The sequence below is a fragment of the Anser cygnoides genome, chromosome 3 (genome assembly GCF_040182565.1).
Source record: "Anser cygnoides isolate HZ-2024a breed goose chromosome 3, Taihu_goose_T2T_genome, whole genome shotgun sequence".
Taxonomy (NCBI): domain Eukaryota; kingdom Metazoa; phylum Chordata; class Aves; order Anseriformes; family Anatidae; genus Anser; species Anser cygnoides.
The window spans coordinates 63987474-64001355 of NC_089875.1; the positions used below are offsets into that span (position 1 = coordinate 63987474).

Consider the following 13882-nt stretch of genomic DNA (forward strand, 5'->3'; position numbering starts at 1 on the left):
ATAGACTTAAAAAGAGAAAGCCAGCTCCATCATGGCTCTGAACAGCATCAGAAAGCTGTACAGCACCATTACAACAGTTTACCTTGTATTTGTATAACGTGAACTGTGACCAACATTGAAATGTATAAGTGAAGTTTTGGTCTGGTGTGGTAATGTAGACTACATTGGGAATCTACCATTCACTTACTGCAAATGAGTTCAATAAATGGATACACACGATAAGATTATACTTCATTTACCTTCCTTCCCCACAGGTAAAAAAAAAAAAAAAAAAAAAAAAAAAAAGTGGTTTGAGCCACGTTACCTTAGGTTTCTAAGGGTTGGCAATCCACCAAAATATATTTTCTCATGTCCTTTTAAGTTGAGCCCAGAGTGGCTGCCTGTAGAAGTTGTTGCTATAGTCTCTTCTTCATTGGTGTCTATGTCCACAATTGATATGTTAGCTGGAAGAAATTTGAGATTAGTTTCAAAAATCAGATACAAACAATTATGTCAGTGTAAGAAATCAAAGAGAAAATATTTGGAAGATTCCCAGATGAAGGGAGAGACAAGGAGTTTTTTTGTTTGTTTGTTTTTTCAGTGAAAACACTGGGTTTCCAAACTGTCAGTTATGGACATAAGGAGACCCACACTTTTCTGAAGAGATATAGCAATTCTGTATGCTTTTATATATTCTCCAAACCAGTTTTAATTTGGTATGTTCTCTGTGTCAATGTAATTTGGAGCTAACATTTCAGGACAAACTCAAGACAGAACAGATCATTTTATATTTAATTTGTGATTTCCGTCCAAAGGTTGACACTTGAGCAGGTTTTCTTTAGAGTAAAAGTTTGTTAAGGATTATCATGATGTGCCTAAGAGATTGGCAATCAGTCACTCTAAACAATTTTCAGCCCAAAGTAGTCAATTGCTGACATGTCTAATCTCAATCTGGATTCACTGATGAACTATATAAAACCATCCTATTTAAATACATGTTCCATCCATGTTTTCAGTCTGTGGATTAATACAGAATTTAAGGTTCATTGAGAGAGACATGACACACTGAAAAGTGCTGTGTAGCCCCCAAGGAAGAAGGGAACATTATTCCTCAGAAATGCAAAGAGAGTTCTTTCCTTTATTCCTTGCTTCTTTCCTTCTTCCTTTCTTCCTTTTCTTCCCCCCAGACAGTTAAATGCAAGAAATTACTTCTAATATACAGGTGAGTCCCTTGTAGAAGCAGCTGACTAAATAAACGTCCTTTAAAGAGAGAAAGAATGTAAAAAACCTGAAACCAAACTATTCATTTTTCAGGAGTGAAAGAGAATTGAACGGAGGATAGACTTCTTTGCTTTAATTTTCTATACCAGTATCTTCTATAAAAACACATATTGTGTTTGAATGGTAAGAAGAAATTACAATTATGTGACATTGTATTTTTATCTTAGTATGTTTTAAGTATGGGCTAAGATAATTGGATATAAACAATGTGCAGCAAATCTAGAGGTGAGAGCTTTGAGTCATTCTGACGAGTTGCCCAGCTCTCAAGTCCACTTCATCTAAATGACAAGAGTGAGTCTGTATTTGAGATGCGAAGGTCAGGTGGAGAGCTGGCACTGAAGAGGTCGGAGGAGGAAAAGCATATTTATGGGGCTCTTGGTGACTCAGAAGATTCAGAAGGCACAGAAACTTTAGCACATAAAGGCACACTGTGCCACAGAAGTCTGTTGTAAATGGCTGCTGTGCTTGTCTGCTGAAATACTGTACTATCAGTATTTAACGCATTGCTTTTAAAGGAGTTTTGGGATATGCTGAGTATGAAAGAACTGTACAGCAAAAAAGCTATTGCTGTCCTAACAAAAATTACGCAGGTTTATTTTATTATTTTGAACAACATCAGGGAACTGATGAAAAAGTTTCTTTATTGTCCCACTCAGGAGCTTTTTAGAACGCAATTTATACAGCTGTAAAGCAGAATTATGCATGAAAAATAAGCTACCTGTTTCAAAAGGTTATCATAAAAGTCCTGTTTGACACTGTAATCACTCAGATGCAGCCCAACACATCTGTAATCTAAGTAAAAGAAGTTCCTAAACCACTAGAATTTCATAATTTCATCAATTTTGTACATTGTTTTCCCCATAATGAAATAGGTAACTGGGAAGCTCATGGCGTTAACACCACAGGAACTCACCTTGCTTCTGAATTCTTGACAGGGTGAAAGATTTCCATCTGCCATCATTATGATTTTGGTTGCTGGTAACAGAAGCTGTTCCTGAACCCAGATCATAGCTGACTTTTATACGCCCATCACTGAGTTCTACACTCATGAAATCCTTCTGTTAATGAAAGGGATTAAATATGCAAATTATGATTCTTGTTATTTTGGTAAGAGGCATATAACATTACATAAACACTTTATTTTCTGAGTGACAATAGACAACTTTTTGCAAGCTTTTAAAAAAATCCAATTTAGTGTTTACTGCCTAGGATTGTAGTGTATGAAAGTCTGCTGCAAGTTCTATTTTCCCCCTCTCCTTCCCCTTTGGATTGTTAATTTAATTGAAGTTTTTACTAATTCAGACAGAGTTTTGCTGGGATGTCTGCACTTTTAGTTTCTTAGATTGAAGACAGAAAGGGAAGTGATTGTCCCGCTCCACTCTGTGCTGGTGCGGCCTCACCTCGAGTACTGTGTGCAGTTCTGGGCACCACAGTACAAAAAGGATGTGAAACTGTTGGAGAGTGTCCAGAGGAGGGCTACGAAGATGGTGAAGGGCCTAGAGGGGAAGACGTATGAGGAGCGGCTGAGGGCACTTGGCCTGTTCAGCCTGCAAAAGAGGAGGCTGAGGGGAGACCTCATCGCGGCCTACAGCTTCCTCATAAGGAGGAGTGGAGGGGCAGGCGCCGACCTATTCTCCTTAATCACCAGTGATAGGGAATGGCGTCAAGCTGAGGCAGGGGAGGTTTAGGCTAGACATCAGGAAGAGGTTCTTCACCAAGAGGGTGGTCACACACTGGAACAGGCTTCCCAGAGACGTAGTCACGGCACCAAGACTGTCGGAGTTCAAGAAGCATTTGGACTGTGCACTTAGTCACATGGTCTAAAATTTTGGGCGGACCTGTGTGGTGCCAGGAGTTGGACTGGATGATCCTTATGGGTCCCTTCCAACTTGGGATATTCCATGATTCTATGCATTATAAATACTTGAAACTATACTCAGTTTTGACTATATGTCTGTACTACAGATAGTATATTTACTATATATCTCAGCTACAGTTAGACTTACAAGATAGAAAACAACAATAGTAAGGATGTTAAAATGGGCCTGTTTACCAAGCGTTTCCCAAGAGTAATCTGTACTGACGGAGCCATACAGATCTATGAATTCTTTTTCTCATCAATCACTGATACCAATAGTTAATCAGTAACTGAAGATGGCTGACTGGAGCAATGGTATACACCTCAGCATCTACAGAAGATCTGGCAGGATACAAAGAGTAAAACAAATAGCCAAGGAACTGGATAGCATGAAAGGCATTAAGCAAATAATGGTGGAACTAGAACATGAGTGCATCAGAGAAATTTTGGTTTTAGAAGTTTAGTAATCATTTTGCTCACAGCTAGTTCTACCTGTGTTCAGATCTAGAAGGAATGGCAATACTTTACTATGTGCTGAATATTTGTGCAAAACTGAGAATAATGTTATGTATATGAACACAAATTTATGTTAAGGAGAAAAGAGTAAAATTTAACAAACACTGTATTTTTGATGCTTACATGCTTTTACATATTTATCCCTGTATCACTAGAAAGAGCATCCTCAATGTTTTCATATTGTGGGACCATATTTTAAAAAATAAATTACATCAGGGACCCACTGCCTTCCAGATCCCAGTGTTTTCCCATGAGTTCAACTAAATAATTTTTAATTAGAAAAACTACCTAAATTAATAATAATCATACAAAATAATTATATAAATTATCTTAAATAATTATATTATACTTTCAATACTCAACTATAAAATTAATTATAAAAATGACATAAGTACTTCACTATAGTAATAAAATGTTATCTTTTAGTAAAGCTGGTCAGAGGAAATAAGGCAACACCCTCCTCAATAATTCCAGAAATTCTGATGATCTTCCCAAAACACAGGAATCTGAAATAAGACTTATTTACATAGACAGATTTTCTGTAAAACAGTGAGAGCTCAATAATTCTTCCAGACATCACTGAGGACTGCTGTTCATAAATACTGGCCCATATGAAAAGAATAAGGAAAGGAGGATAAGAAAAGGACACTGTTCCCAGTCAGACTTACAAATCAGTCTAGATCAGAGATACTGAAACTGAGTTACTCCCAATTCACATGAGAATCCAGCCGGATGTTTTTATAACTTTTCCCATTATCCACACACATTTGATAATGCATACAAATTAAAATCCTGAGTACCTTTATAACTAATGTTTCTAGTCTCTCTTTTAGCAGTAAAAGGCACAATTTGTAAATCTCATAAAAAATGTCATCACCATCACACACTGTTGCACCATTCAGTTCCCCTTTAATACCACTCACATTATAAACAAACTTTTTCCATAGATTAGTAGGACTTCCATCTAAGAGTTGTCTCTTTCCATATTCTCCTTCTCCCTGCTTCCTCTTATGATATTTTAAACTATAAAAGTATAACCATAACTGGCAGTGTCTGTACAGGTAAATATTTGGGATAAATGTATTAATCATTAATAATTTCAGAAAAGCTGGGATTTAACAACTGGATGTGCTCACAAGTCTGTTAACCCTAGGCAGGCAGCTTGCACACTGTAACATTGTCTGTCTTCACTTGGATATCAAACAGCATCATACCAGGACAGTGCTAGATTCAATTTCTGTCTTCTAATTTCTAAGCCATTGTAAAGATGGCATGAAATCTGTAAGGAGTGTGGAGGTTAATTGTTTGTTCTTACCAAGTCCTCAGTAGCAAGATACATCAGCAAGGCGTTGGACGAGAAGGTCCTGAATTTGAACATGACTGTGGAAATATTAGGGTTCCAGCGAATCGGGCGGCTCACCACTGCATAGCTGTCGCCATCGAACTGGACTGTCCCTTCACCATCTGCCACCTGCGGGCTGAAAAGGGGCAATTTCAACCAGTTTCCTTTGCCATGTGAGGTTAAAGAGAAAAAAAGAAGTGTGGGGGAGAGGGGGAAAGGGAAGTGGGAAGGAGCAAGGGGCAAGATGTCATCTTTCGGGTGTCTTCCTGAACTTGGTTTGATTCTATATCAAACCCACATTCTGACAAGTGGGGCTGTTAGGTCAGCTCAGCTTACTAACTGTCCAACAAGAAAGCACTTTTGGGCCTGTTGTACATATCTTGGGGTCTATAACAAGTCATTTTGCAATCTTCAGTATAAAATAGCATTTATGTAATAAGTCCTGGTTTTGTTACTGCTAGTGTCTCTACAACTTCTGGAGGGCGCCAGAGTGAAAACCCTGGAAATTGTGATTCTTTGTTTACCCACAAACTACAAACACCGCAAGAGGAGAAGCATCAGTCCCTCCACAGACTTTTGGCATTCTTGTCATGAAAGAGCAGAAAAGATGAAGCTCTGAGATTGTTTAATATATTTCTTATGATGGACTCTTGTTCATCTCTGTGACACAGATCAGACAGCTGCAAGACAGTAATCTTTCAGTTAATCAGAAACATAATTATAGTTGAACAAGGGATATACATGTGGAATACTGGCTATGGGCATGTTTTTCATTTAACTTAACACACATACAATGATGTTGAATGTAGCTCTCTTGCCCTACATAGCTACATTTAACAGTAAGTTTTTGCAAATAGATTCTGCTGGAGAACTGGACTCTTTCTGATACTGGAACGTTGGGTTAAGGTAAAAGGGAGCTTTTAATACAGTTTTTCATGAATTTTAAGTCTAGTATTCTTTTTATCAATCTTTCTCCCACTCACCCAGCTCCAAGCTAGTAGATCTACATTATCACTAATGAATGAGAAAATTAAGTTTAGGCAGAGATCCACATAAAGTTCAGGTACCTCCACTACGACTTGCTCAGAACTGAAATGCATATACCCATCATCATGATCCTTAAGTTTTGACCTAAGCATCAAGGGCCTACATTTGTTATTCCCAAATTTGTTTCTGTTCACAGCTGTTCATTTCTAAAGAACTAAGACTTAGCAGGTTTTCAAACTAGGCTGCTGTTTGAAAACTAGTCTACTCTTAACCTCTCTGACTGAGTCTACAGCTATTTTACTTAACACAGCATGAGCTCTATACGATATATTGACACTGCCAAATTCACTAAAAAACAAGAGTATGTAAGAGGACAATGATGCTTCCATGCAATTGGTTACTGTGAAAGCCACGAACCAGGATGTGAGAGATGCAGAATCACTCTTCTTTACACAAGTCCCAGAACTATGCCATAGTATCAGGTGGTGCCTCTGGATGGGGTTCCTCACAAGTGTGGCTTTTGACGATGAGGTATGGCACAGAAACATGTTTGAGATTAGCTCAGTGGAAAATGGGAAAGAAGATGGGTCGCAACTCTTCAAGGACAAGGACACACCAGAAAGGAAGTAACTTATTTTGTTGCAAAAATTCCTGAAAAGAGTTCTGAGCCTATATATATGTGACTCCTGGTCCTGTCCAGATAGGTCATTTACCTACCTTACCTGGAACCACAGGCCACTGACAGGACAGGATATCTCTTTCTCTTTTGAGAAAACAAAAAGCTTTCCCCTTTGGTGTCTCTACTCACTCACAGTGGTGGCTGTGAATGCCACTCTGAGGCATCTGACCCTGCCCTGTGCTGCATGATGTGCAGGCACACACACCACTGCTGCAAAACCCTATCCATATGCCAGACTCTGTCCTACTGTAGATCTCACACTCTCTCATGTTTTGACTAATCCCGGCCACTGGTTAGGTGGAGTCTTTGCACCACAGCACTATTACACCATCTGAATTCTGTTAAGACACTGACCACATTACAACTCAAATCTATTGCTTCACTGCTTGATATAACTGCAATCTAACTTTGTATTTCCTATAACTCTCAGCTTAGTGTACAGCTCATAGGTGTCCATTGGAACTTGATGGCTGCTGCAGAATTTCCTACTGCTTACAACAGACTGTAGCATCCCCACGGACAGGTTCACAAAGGACCATAAGAAGCAGTCAGTGCATTACCTACCTGACAGCACACCCTTTGCAGTCTCCCTCTATATCCCTGAAATTCCACAGTCCTATGGGTTTGCTGTCTAGAAAGGTCTCACCCATGCAGCCAGTGAAAGTGGTGACTCTTACAGCATCTGACTTCTGTAACAGAGAACACAAACATCTTTAGAACTCAATGAAACAACCTACCATGTCTAAAAGCATAACTAGTATGAAAGTCACAAATACCAGAAGATGCTTCTTATTATTTTAAATATTAAGAGTAATATTTAATCTATTTAATGCTATAGAACAATTGAACAGCTAAAATGTGAGGTATATTTTGTATCAGTCAGAACGGAAAAGTCCATTTATTTGAGACCCAGGGGAAGGCCTATGCAGAATGATTCCTGGAGAATGAGAAGCTGCCCTGGCTTCTACATCATCACCATCTTCTGGTCATTTGGAGAGCTGTCTGCTTGCAGTAGTCCCACAGTAGAATCTTTTTGAGGTCTATCTGTGTTTTTGTTTAAGACATCAAGTAAAGAGCTATGAGGAATCTTGCCCACAATACAATTAGCAAAACGTTCCTATTGTACTTCTCAAAAGCCTTGAAATTCAGCAGACCATCCAAGCTAAAAGACCGAATGTGAACTCAGCTGGCTACACCTGTAAAGGTCATGCTGAATTTTGGATGCTGAAAGAAGTGCAGATGGCAAAGTGATTAAAACTTTTAACACATCAAAACTCATCAAGCTTGGGTCACACACATGGGGGATAATGCTTGTTTGATGGTAGTATGGTACTACATAGCAGTACACAGAGTACTCACCTAAGAAAGATCTTTCTAAAAATACCTGGTTTCATTTAAATTTCACTTCATCAATATGAACTGATTGAAAATCTATATATTTAGCTATTTGAGATAGATGAGCACCTGCTGTTTTCCACATGGCAATTATGAATATTAAGATCTTGCAAGAGAATATGGAGAAGTGCAACTTGAAAATACAAGCAGAAGTATGACGCAAAAGACTTAATGTGCTGTTGATATTTCCCAGCATAATTGGGAAGGTTTTAATTAGTAACAAGTATGAACTTAATGTCACTTCTGAGAAAATCATGACATCTATGCATCATAGTCTTCTACTACTCAAGTCAAATGAAAGATGTTTTTAAAAACTGAAAATGAGCATTCTTTCTGAACACATTGCAAAAAAACTTGCAAAAAGGGATGTAGCTGAAACTCTAAGGACAAATCTAATGCCTATCTCATCATGCAGCCCAAAACCCAATAATATGAAAAGATTTAAAAAATATCAGTGACCTTGACAAATGCCCAAAACATTCACAGTTTTAGAAAAGATTCTTAGTTTAACACTTCATTTTGAAAACTTGACAAATCTACCATATGATGACAAACATTCAAAAAAAAAAAAGAATGTTATTATATATTTTTTTATTCATTTGGCATCTGATTTTCTGCAGCATCTATAGTTTCTGTTCTGGTTCAACACTGCACCTCACTCTTGATCCTAGAACCATCTTACATGCTGAAATGTGCTCAGTATCCACCTGTGCCTCACTGTACCTAACTAAAGCAAGTAAAGGGTTCAGACATTACTACTACATTACTACGTCCCAAGCCCTTTTGTTTAAAAAGATTCATGAAGAGCCCTTGAACCCTTTTCCCTCTAGAGATTCTTTGCCATTTTTATATTTCTAACTTTTTCTTAAATACAGCTTCATGAAGCTTCATCAGTAAGTAATTCTTGTTGACTGAGTGCTATTCAAATAATGTTAGTATTTAAATAATAAATAAAACTCCAAGTAAATACCAATAATATTAAATAATAAAACTGAAATAGTAGTCATCATATATAATGTTAAATATTTTGAAACCCAACCTAAATTAAGTAAGATGACCTTTGTTAGGGGGTTTGATATTTTGTTGGAGCGGTAGGTATCAGCTTTGGGGCCTGGTTACTCAAATAATAGATACAATCACTCTTTACACCTTTGCCGCACTTTGCAATACTAAGAGCACTTTATGTAACAATAAAATATTTATAAAACTTAAATGTAGAGATGACTTCAAGTAAAACACACATTTTTTATTAGCCTAATGTGACAAATTTGCTTCGGAAGTTTGGACTAGGCATAAGACTACTTTATGCCACGAAACAGAACAGCAGTTGCTGTATTACTGTAACATCTCTGATTCTCTCGATTCTTAAAGGAAACATAAGATTTTTTTTTCAAAGTAGAATTCATGTCAAATCTCTGGAAGTTTGATGTTCTAGACCTGTGCATATATAAATGGTGCTATTATACTTCAGTACTTGCCCCACTTGTGCTCTGCTAACTCATGAGTGAAATCTAAAATAGCATTCAAATAAGACTTGAGTTTGGGTTGGCATTTGAGTTTGAAGTTTCATGACTCCTCCAGTGGATCACCCAAAGATAACAGGCCAAAAACCACTTGACCACTTATTTTCTACAGTCTCAACTGATTCAATGAAATTTAAATAATTTATTAACCAAAGTCTCAAGTGTTTTTCTAAATGTGGAACAATGAAATTATTTTTTAAAATCATAATTCTGGCATTTATGATTGTTACCTGATCGATCCAGTCTATCTTCCTGAGCTAGCAGTCAGACTCTGACAGTTGGGTAGGCATAAACATCCCCATAGACTCTATGGACTTGTGTGCATTTGAGTCTTTGGTCATTATAGCTATACAAAACACTGCAAGCAATGAACAGTCCCAATTCTGCTCAGTGGAGTGTTTATTCCACTGAGTTATCATGGCAAGTAAGAAATGGTACATAATGCCAATGTAATTAAATTTGTTACTGGTGAAAACAGCAGTACAAACTATCATTTACTGAACATAAAAAAATAACTACCAAGAATGTAAGAGAACTGAGAAGAATTATTAGGTGTGAGAGATCAACCACCTCTTCCTGCTTTATTTCCATTGCCTTTGAAAAAGCAGATCAGAGGTACAGAGAACAGAGAGCCAGTGAGGCCATTCTCATTTGCAAGGGTTGCTGATCTCTGCAGTATAGAGCTGCTTTTAGCAACTGATGATTCAGTAATTTGTAGAAATATGTTTCAAGGGTTCTTGTTTATGGCTTACAGAATAAAGCAAACACCTTTAGTTGTAGATAGAAAGCTGGAAGGTAGAGAGCAAACCAGGCTGCAAGGAGAACATAGGAAAAGACGACAGAAACTTTGCTCTTTCTAATACATAATGAGCTATGAGTTTGTTCAAGTTTGAAAATGACTGTGCTGCAAAACGTATGGCTATCTTTTAAGATAAAGCTGACTACAAGACACTGATTTCAAGTAAGTAGAATCTACATTTTCTATTTCTCTTGTATTCTCTTATTTTCTCTCTGTCTTGAAAAGTGGTATGTGCAGCCAAATAGTTCTCTGTTTCCCATTTGAACTGGAACATCTATACACATATTCCCAGACCAGAACAATCTAGAAAGTTGAAATTTCTAAAATATAGAAAGTTGAACCATAAAATATTGTGTTGCTTCAATATTCAAGGACATGTAAAAACTTAGTTCAAAAAAAGTTCCTTAAGTTCACCGATTGGGAATGTTTAAATGTTATCTTTTTTTTTTTTTTTCCTGTTAAATTATTTTTTTTGGTAATGTTAAGATGTTCAACATTAAAAAACTCAAAATATCAATTAGGAACAAAACTATTCTGTAAAGAATTTCACTGGAACATATATGTTAATTGCTACTTATTGGAGAACATTTTTACTGAAAGATTTTCATTCATTTTATTTGGCATAAATCTTATATTCATTCCCATTAAGTTAAGCCGTGTACAAGCAGTCACCAGAAAAATAAATGGGCAAAAGGAAGAGAAAACAGATCAGGGATCAGATGCAGGTAGCAGTTTAAAAGAAAGGTTGTACAGAAGAAAAACAGGAACAAAAATGAAGAAAATAAAGCAAAACCACCAAAACTAGACTGCAAAGGAGGAAGCAATACTGAAGGTACATGAAAAAAATACTGAATGCAAAGAAATATATATTGTTATATGCATTGTTAGGAGACCAGGAATGTAAGGAAACAGAAATGATTTCCTGTCACTATGACACCAAAAGCCTGTTGGGGCAGCAATGCAAAAGCAAAGCATCCAGCTACCCAGCGGGAATTAGTTGTTTGGGCTAAACAATAATGGACCACTGCAGCCAGCCACCCAGCTTCTGATCAGAAGTTACAGGATGGACAGAGAAACTTCAGGTCTTCACACCTACATCTCTAGGCAAACCCTAATAATCTTTCAAGAGCACATGTGCTACTAAAGCACTTCCTACAGTGACTCCAACACACTAAAGCTTATTATTTTTACTGTAAGAAATAATGGAAAGTGTCCACATAAATAATCATTTAATACACTAATACAATACATTACCTTTATTTTTCCAGTTAAGCCTCCAACAAACAGCATAGCATTAGCATCTACATCCAGAATGGTATATCCAGGTGGAGAGACAGCACTGAATGTGGCTGGCACAATGCTGGCTTTGGGACCATCCAGAGCTCGCACTGATATAGTGCCATTTTTCCCAGTCCTAGACATTCGAACAAAATAAATAAGACACACGGAGTCAATAGTTAAACCAAATACAACAAACAGTTTCTTTTGGATGGCATCTTTGAATACAAATCAGTAATACACGTCTCTATATGTTTAATTTTGATATAAGTGAACAGACTCTTTTGTCTTTGTAAGTTAAAAACAGCTTTTTTTTTTCTTTTTTTTTTTTTTCTTCACTTCTATCCCCCTTATGCAAAAAATTCAATATACAGATGAAGTGGAAGTTTCATTAATTAAAACAAGAAACCTTTTTTTTTCTTTCTTTCTTTCTCCAATGTTGTGATGAAATTAGACCTCAGTAATTGTTTCTTGACATAACAAATGAGGTAGGCAAGGATCCAAATTAAATTTTTGAATTTTTTAAGATTTATTAGGCTATTTTTGCAATAAAATGAATGATCAAGTGACAAAGTACTTCAGTTTGCTTCACTGTGATGCACAGAGTTTGCACTTTCTACGTGGAGCTCTTTGCTTATCAAACAGGCACAAACCCCAGTGGTTGGTATTGTCCTCTACAAACCACATCAAATATTGATTATAACAATAACAATAAAGGGATTTACCATTTGTTAATAGTATCTGCAGCAGTTCTTTTTCTACTCCTTAGGTCGTTATGTTATTATAGTGCCTGGCATGGAAAGAATTGACTGCTGGAGTTTTACAACAGAAGGAACAGAACGTGGAGAGAGATGATTCAGGTACATTGAAAGTTATTTGAAAGAAAACTTTGAAAAATTTTGAATCTCTTGCAGTTAACTTCTGTAATATTTTACTATCTTATAGGTATGGATAGTAGCTTTTATTCTGAAGCAAACTATTAGGCATTTATGGACACGCCACAAATTATTGGTTCCTCTCAGACAGTTGGAACACAACCAACTCACATAATTTCTTATCAGGCCATTATATGATTGTAGAAAACAGCAAGGAGTGTGAGACAAACCCTATCATGTGCAGATGAAGTACCTAGTATGTTCATTAATGTACTGGAGGAGTGGCTGGGAGATGAGGTAGGCAGAGGGAGACCATGTACTGTGGATATATGGATGGAAACTTTGGAAATGGCTGCTTTATCTCATTTTTAATAGGACATCAGATTTCACATGATTATTGCCAAGTTAATTTGGAAATTCCTAACACAGATGCCTAATCTTGCAACCCTAATCAGCACTGAAAGATTCATCATTACAGAGAACTTTTAAAACGTATATGCTTGATAATTAATACAGAAATACACTTTTAAATAAAGCTTATTTTCTTCATTTTTTTTCCATATCAGTTTACAATGCGTGTATACCTGTGAAGAGTGATGATACTTTTTTTAGATGACCTGCTGTATTTTGTTGGCTACTTATTTATACTCTAAAAATTAAACACTACCTGTTCTCAAGCTAAAACAAACAAACAAACAAACAAAACACAACAAAAAACACAACAGATTTTTCTCATAAAATAGATTTTATATCTATGATTTTGTCTATATTTTGTTTCTAGGGAAAGAAAGAAAGAAAGCAGATTAAATAAAGCTGATAAAATTCACCAAAAAATTCCATATGTAGCTTTTCTAGATTAAAAAGTTGCACCCCTACCCTATAAAGATAATAAGTCACAGCTAGAAAGTAAAACAAACAAACAAACAAACAAAAAAAACCCTTTAGATTTCTAAACTCCTGAACTTCGCTGCATGTAAAGATGCAAAATTCCTTTTTTGTCTAATTAGAAAAAAAAAAAAGATTGGCTTGGGGCATTGAAGTAACAAGTAAACTAAAAGTTAAAAGCATAACTTCCATGAAGAACTGTCATTTCTCTTAAATGAAGCTTTACTTGAAGAAATCACAATTAATGGAAGAATGCATAACTTAGGCTAGTGAATAAGCTAAAAGATGACATTGCTATCCTGTACTTACATAATCTTTGCACTTAGAAAGTATGCTGGACCAGAGCTCGAGAGAATGGTAAAATCACGGAAAACTATACATTTTATGTCAAACAAACAAACAAACAACTTCTTCAGAAATTCCTTTGGATCAGAACCTATCACCCAAAAACCAGAAGAAATTGAGAGTTGTCTTATGAAATATCA

The 13882-nt window shown here is 36.5% G+C and overlaps 1 protein-coding gene across 1 annotated transcript in view; it reads right to left on the minus strand.

The window, feature by feature from the left end:
- The window catches only part of LAMA2 (laminin subunit alpha 2), a 380764-nt gene that overhangs the window by 29435 nt on the left and 337447 nt on the right, over nt 1-13882 (minus strand). Inside the window, exons 48-52 of the mRNA XM_066993195.1 lie at nt 11614-11773; nt 7207-7331; nt 4950-5112; nt 2174-2318; nt 305-443 (exon numbers count right to left, since the gene is read on the minus strand). Coding sequence (XP_066849296.1) covers nt 305-443; nt 2174-2318; nt 4950-5112; nt 7207-7331; nt 11614-11773 — 732 coding nt within the window. The remainder of the gene's footprint in view (nt 1-304; nt 444-2173; nt 2319-4949; nt 5113-7206; nt 7332-11613; nt 11774-13882) is intronic.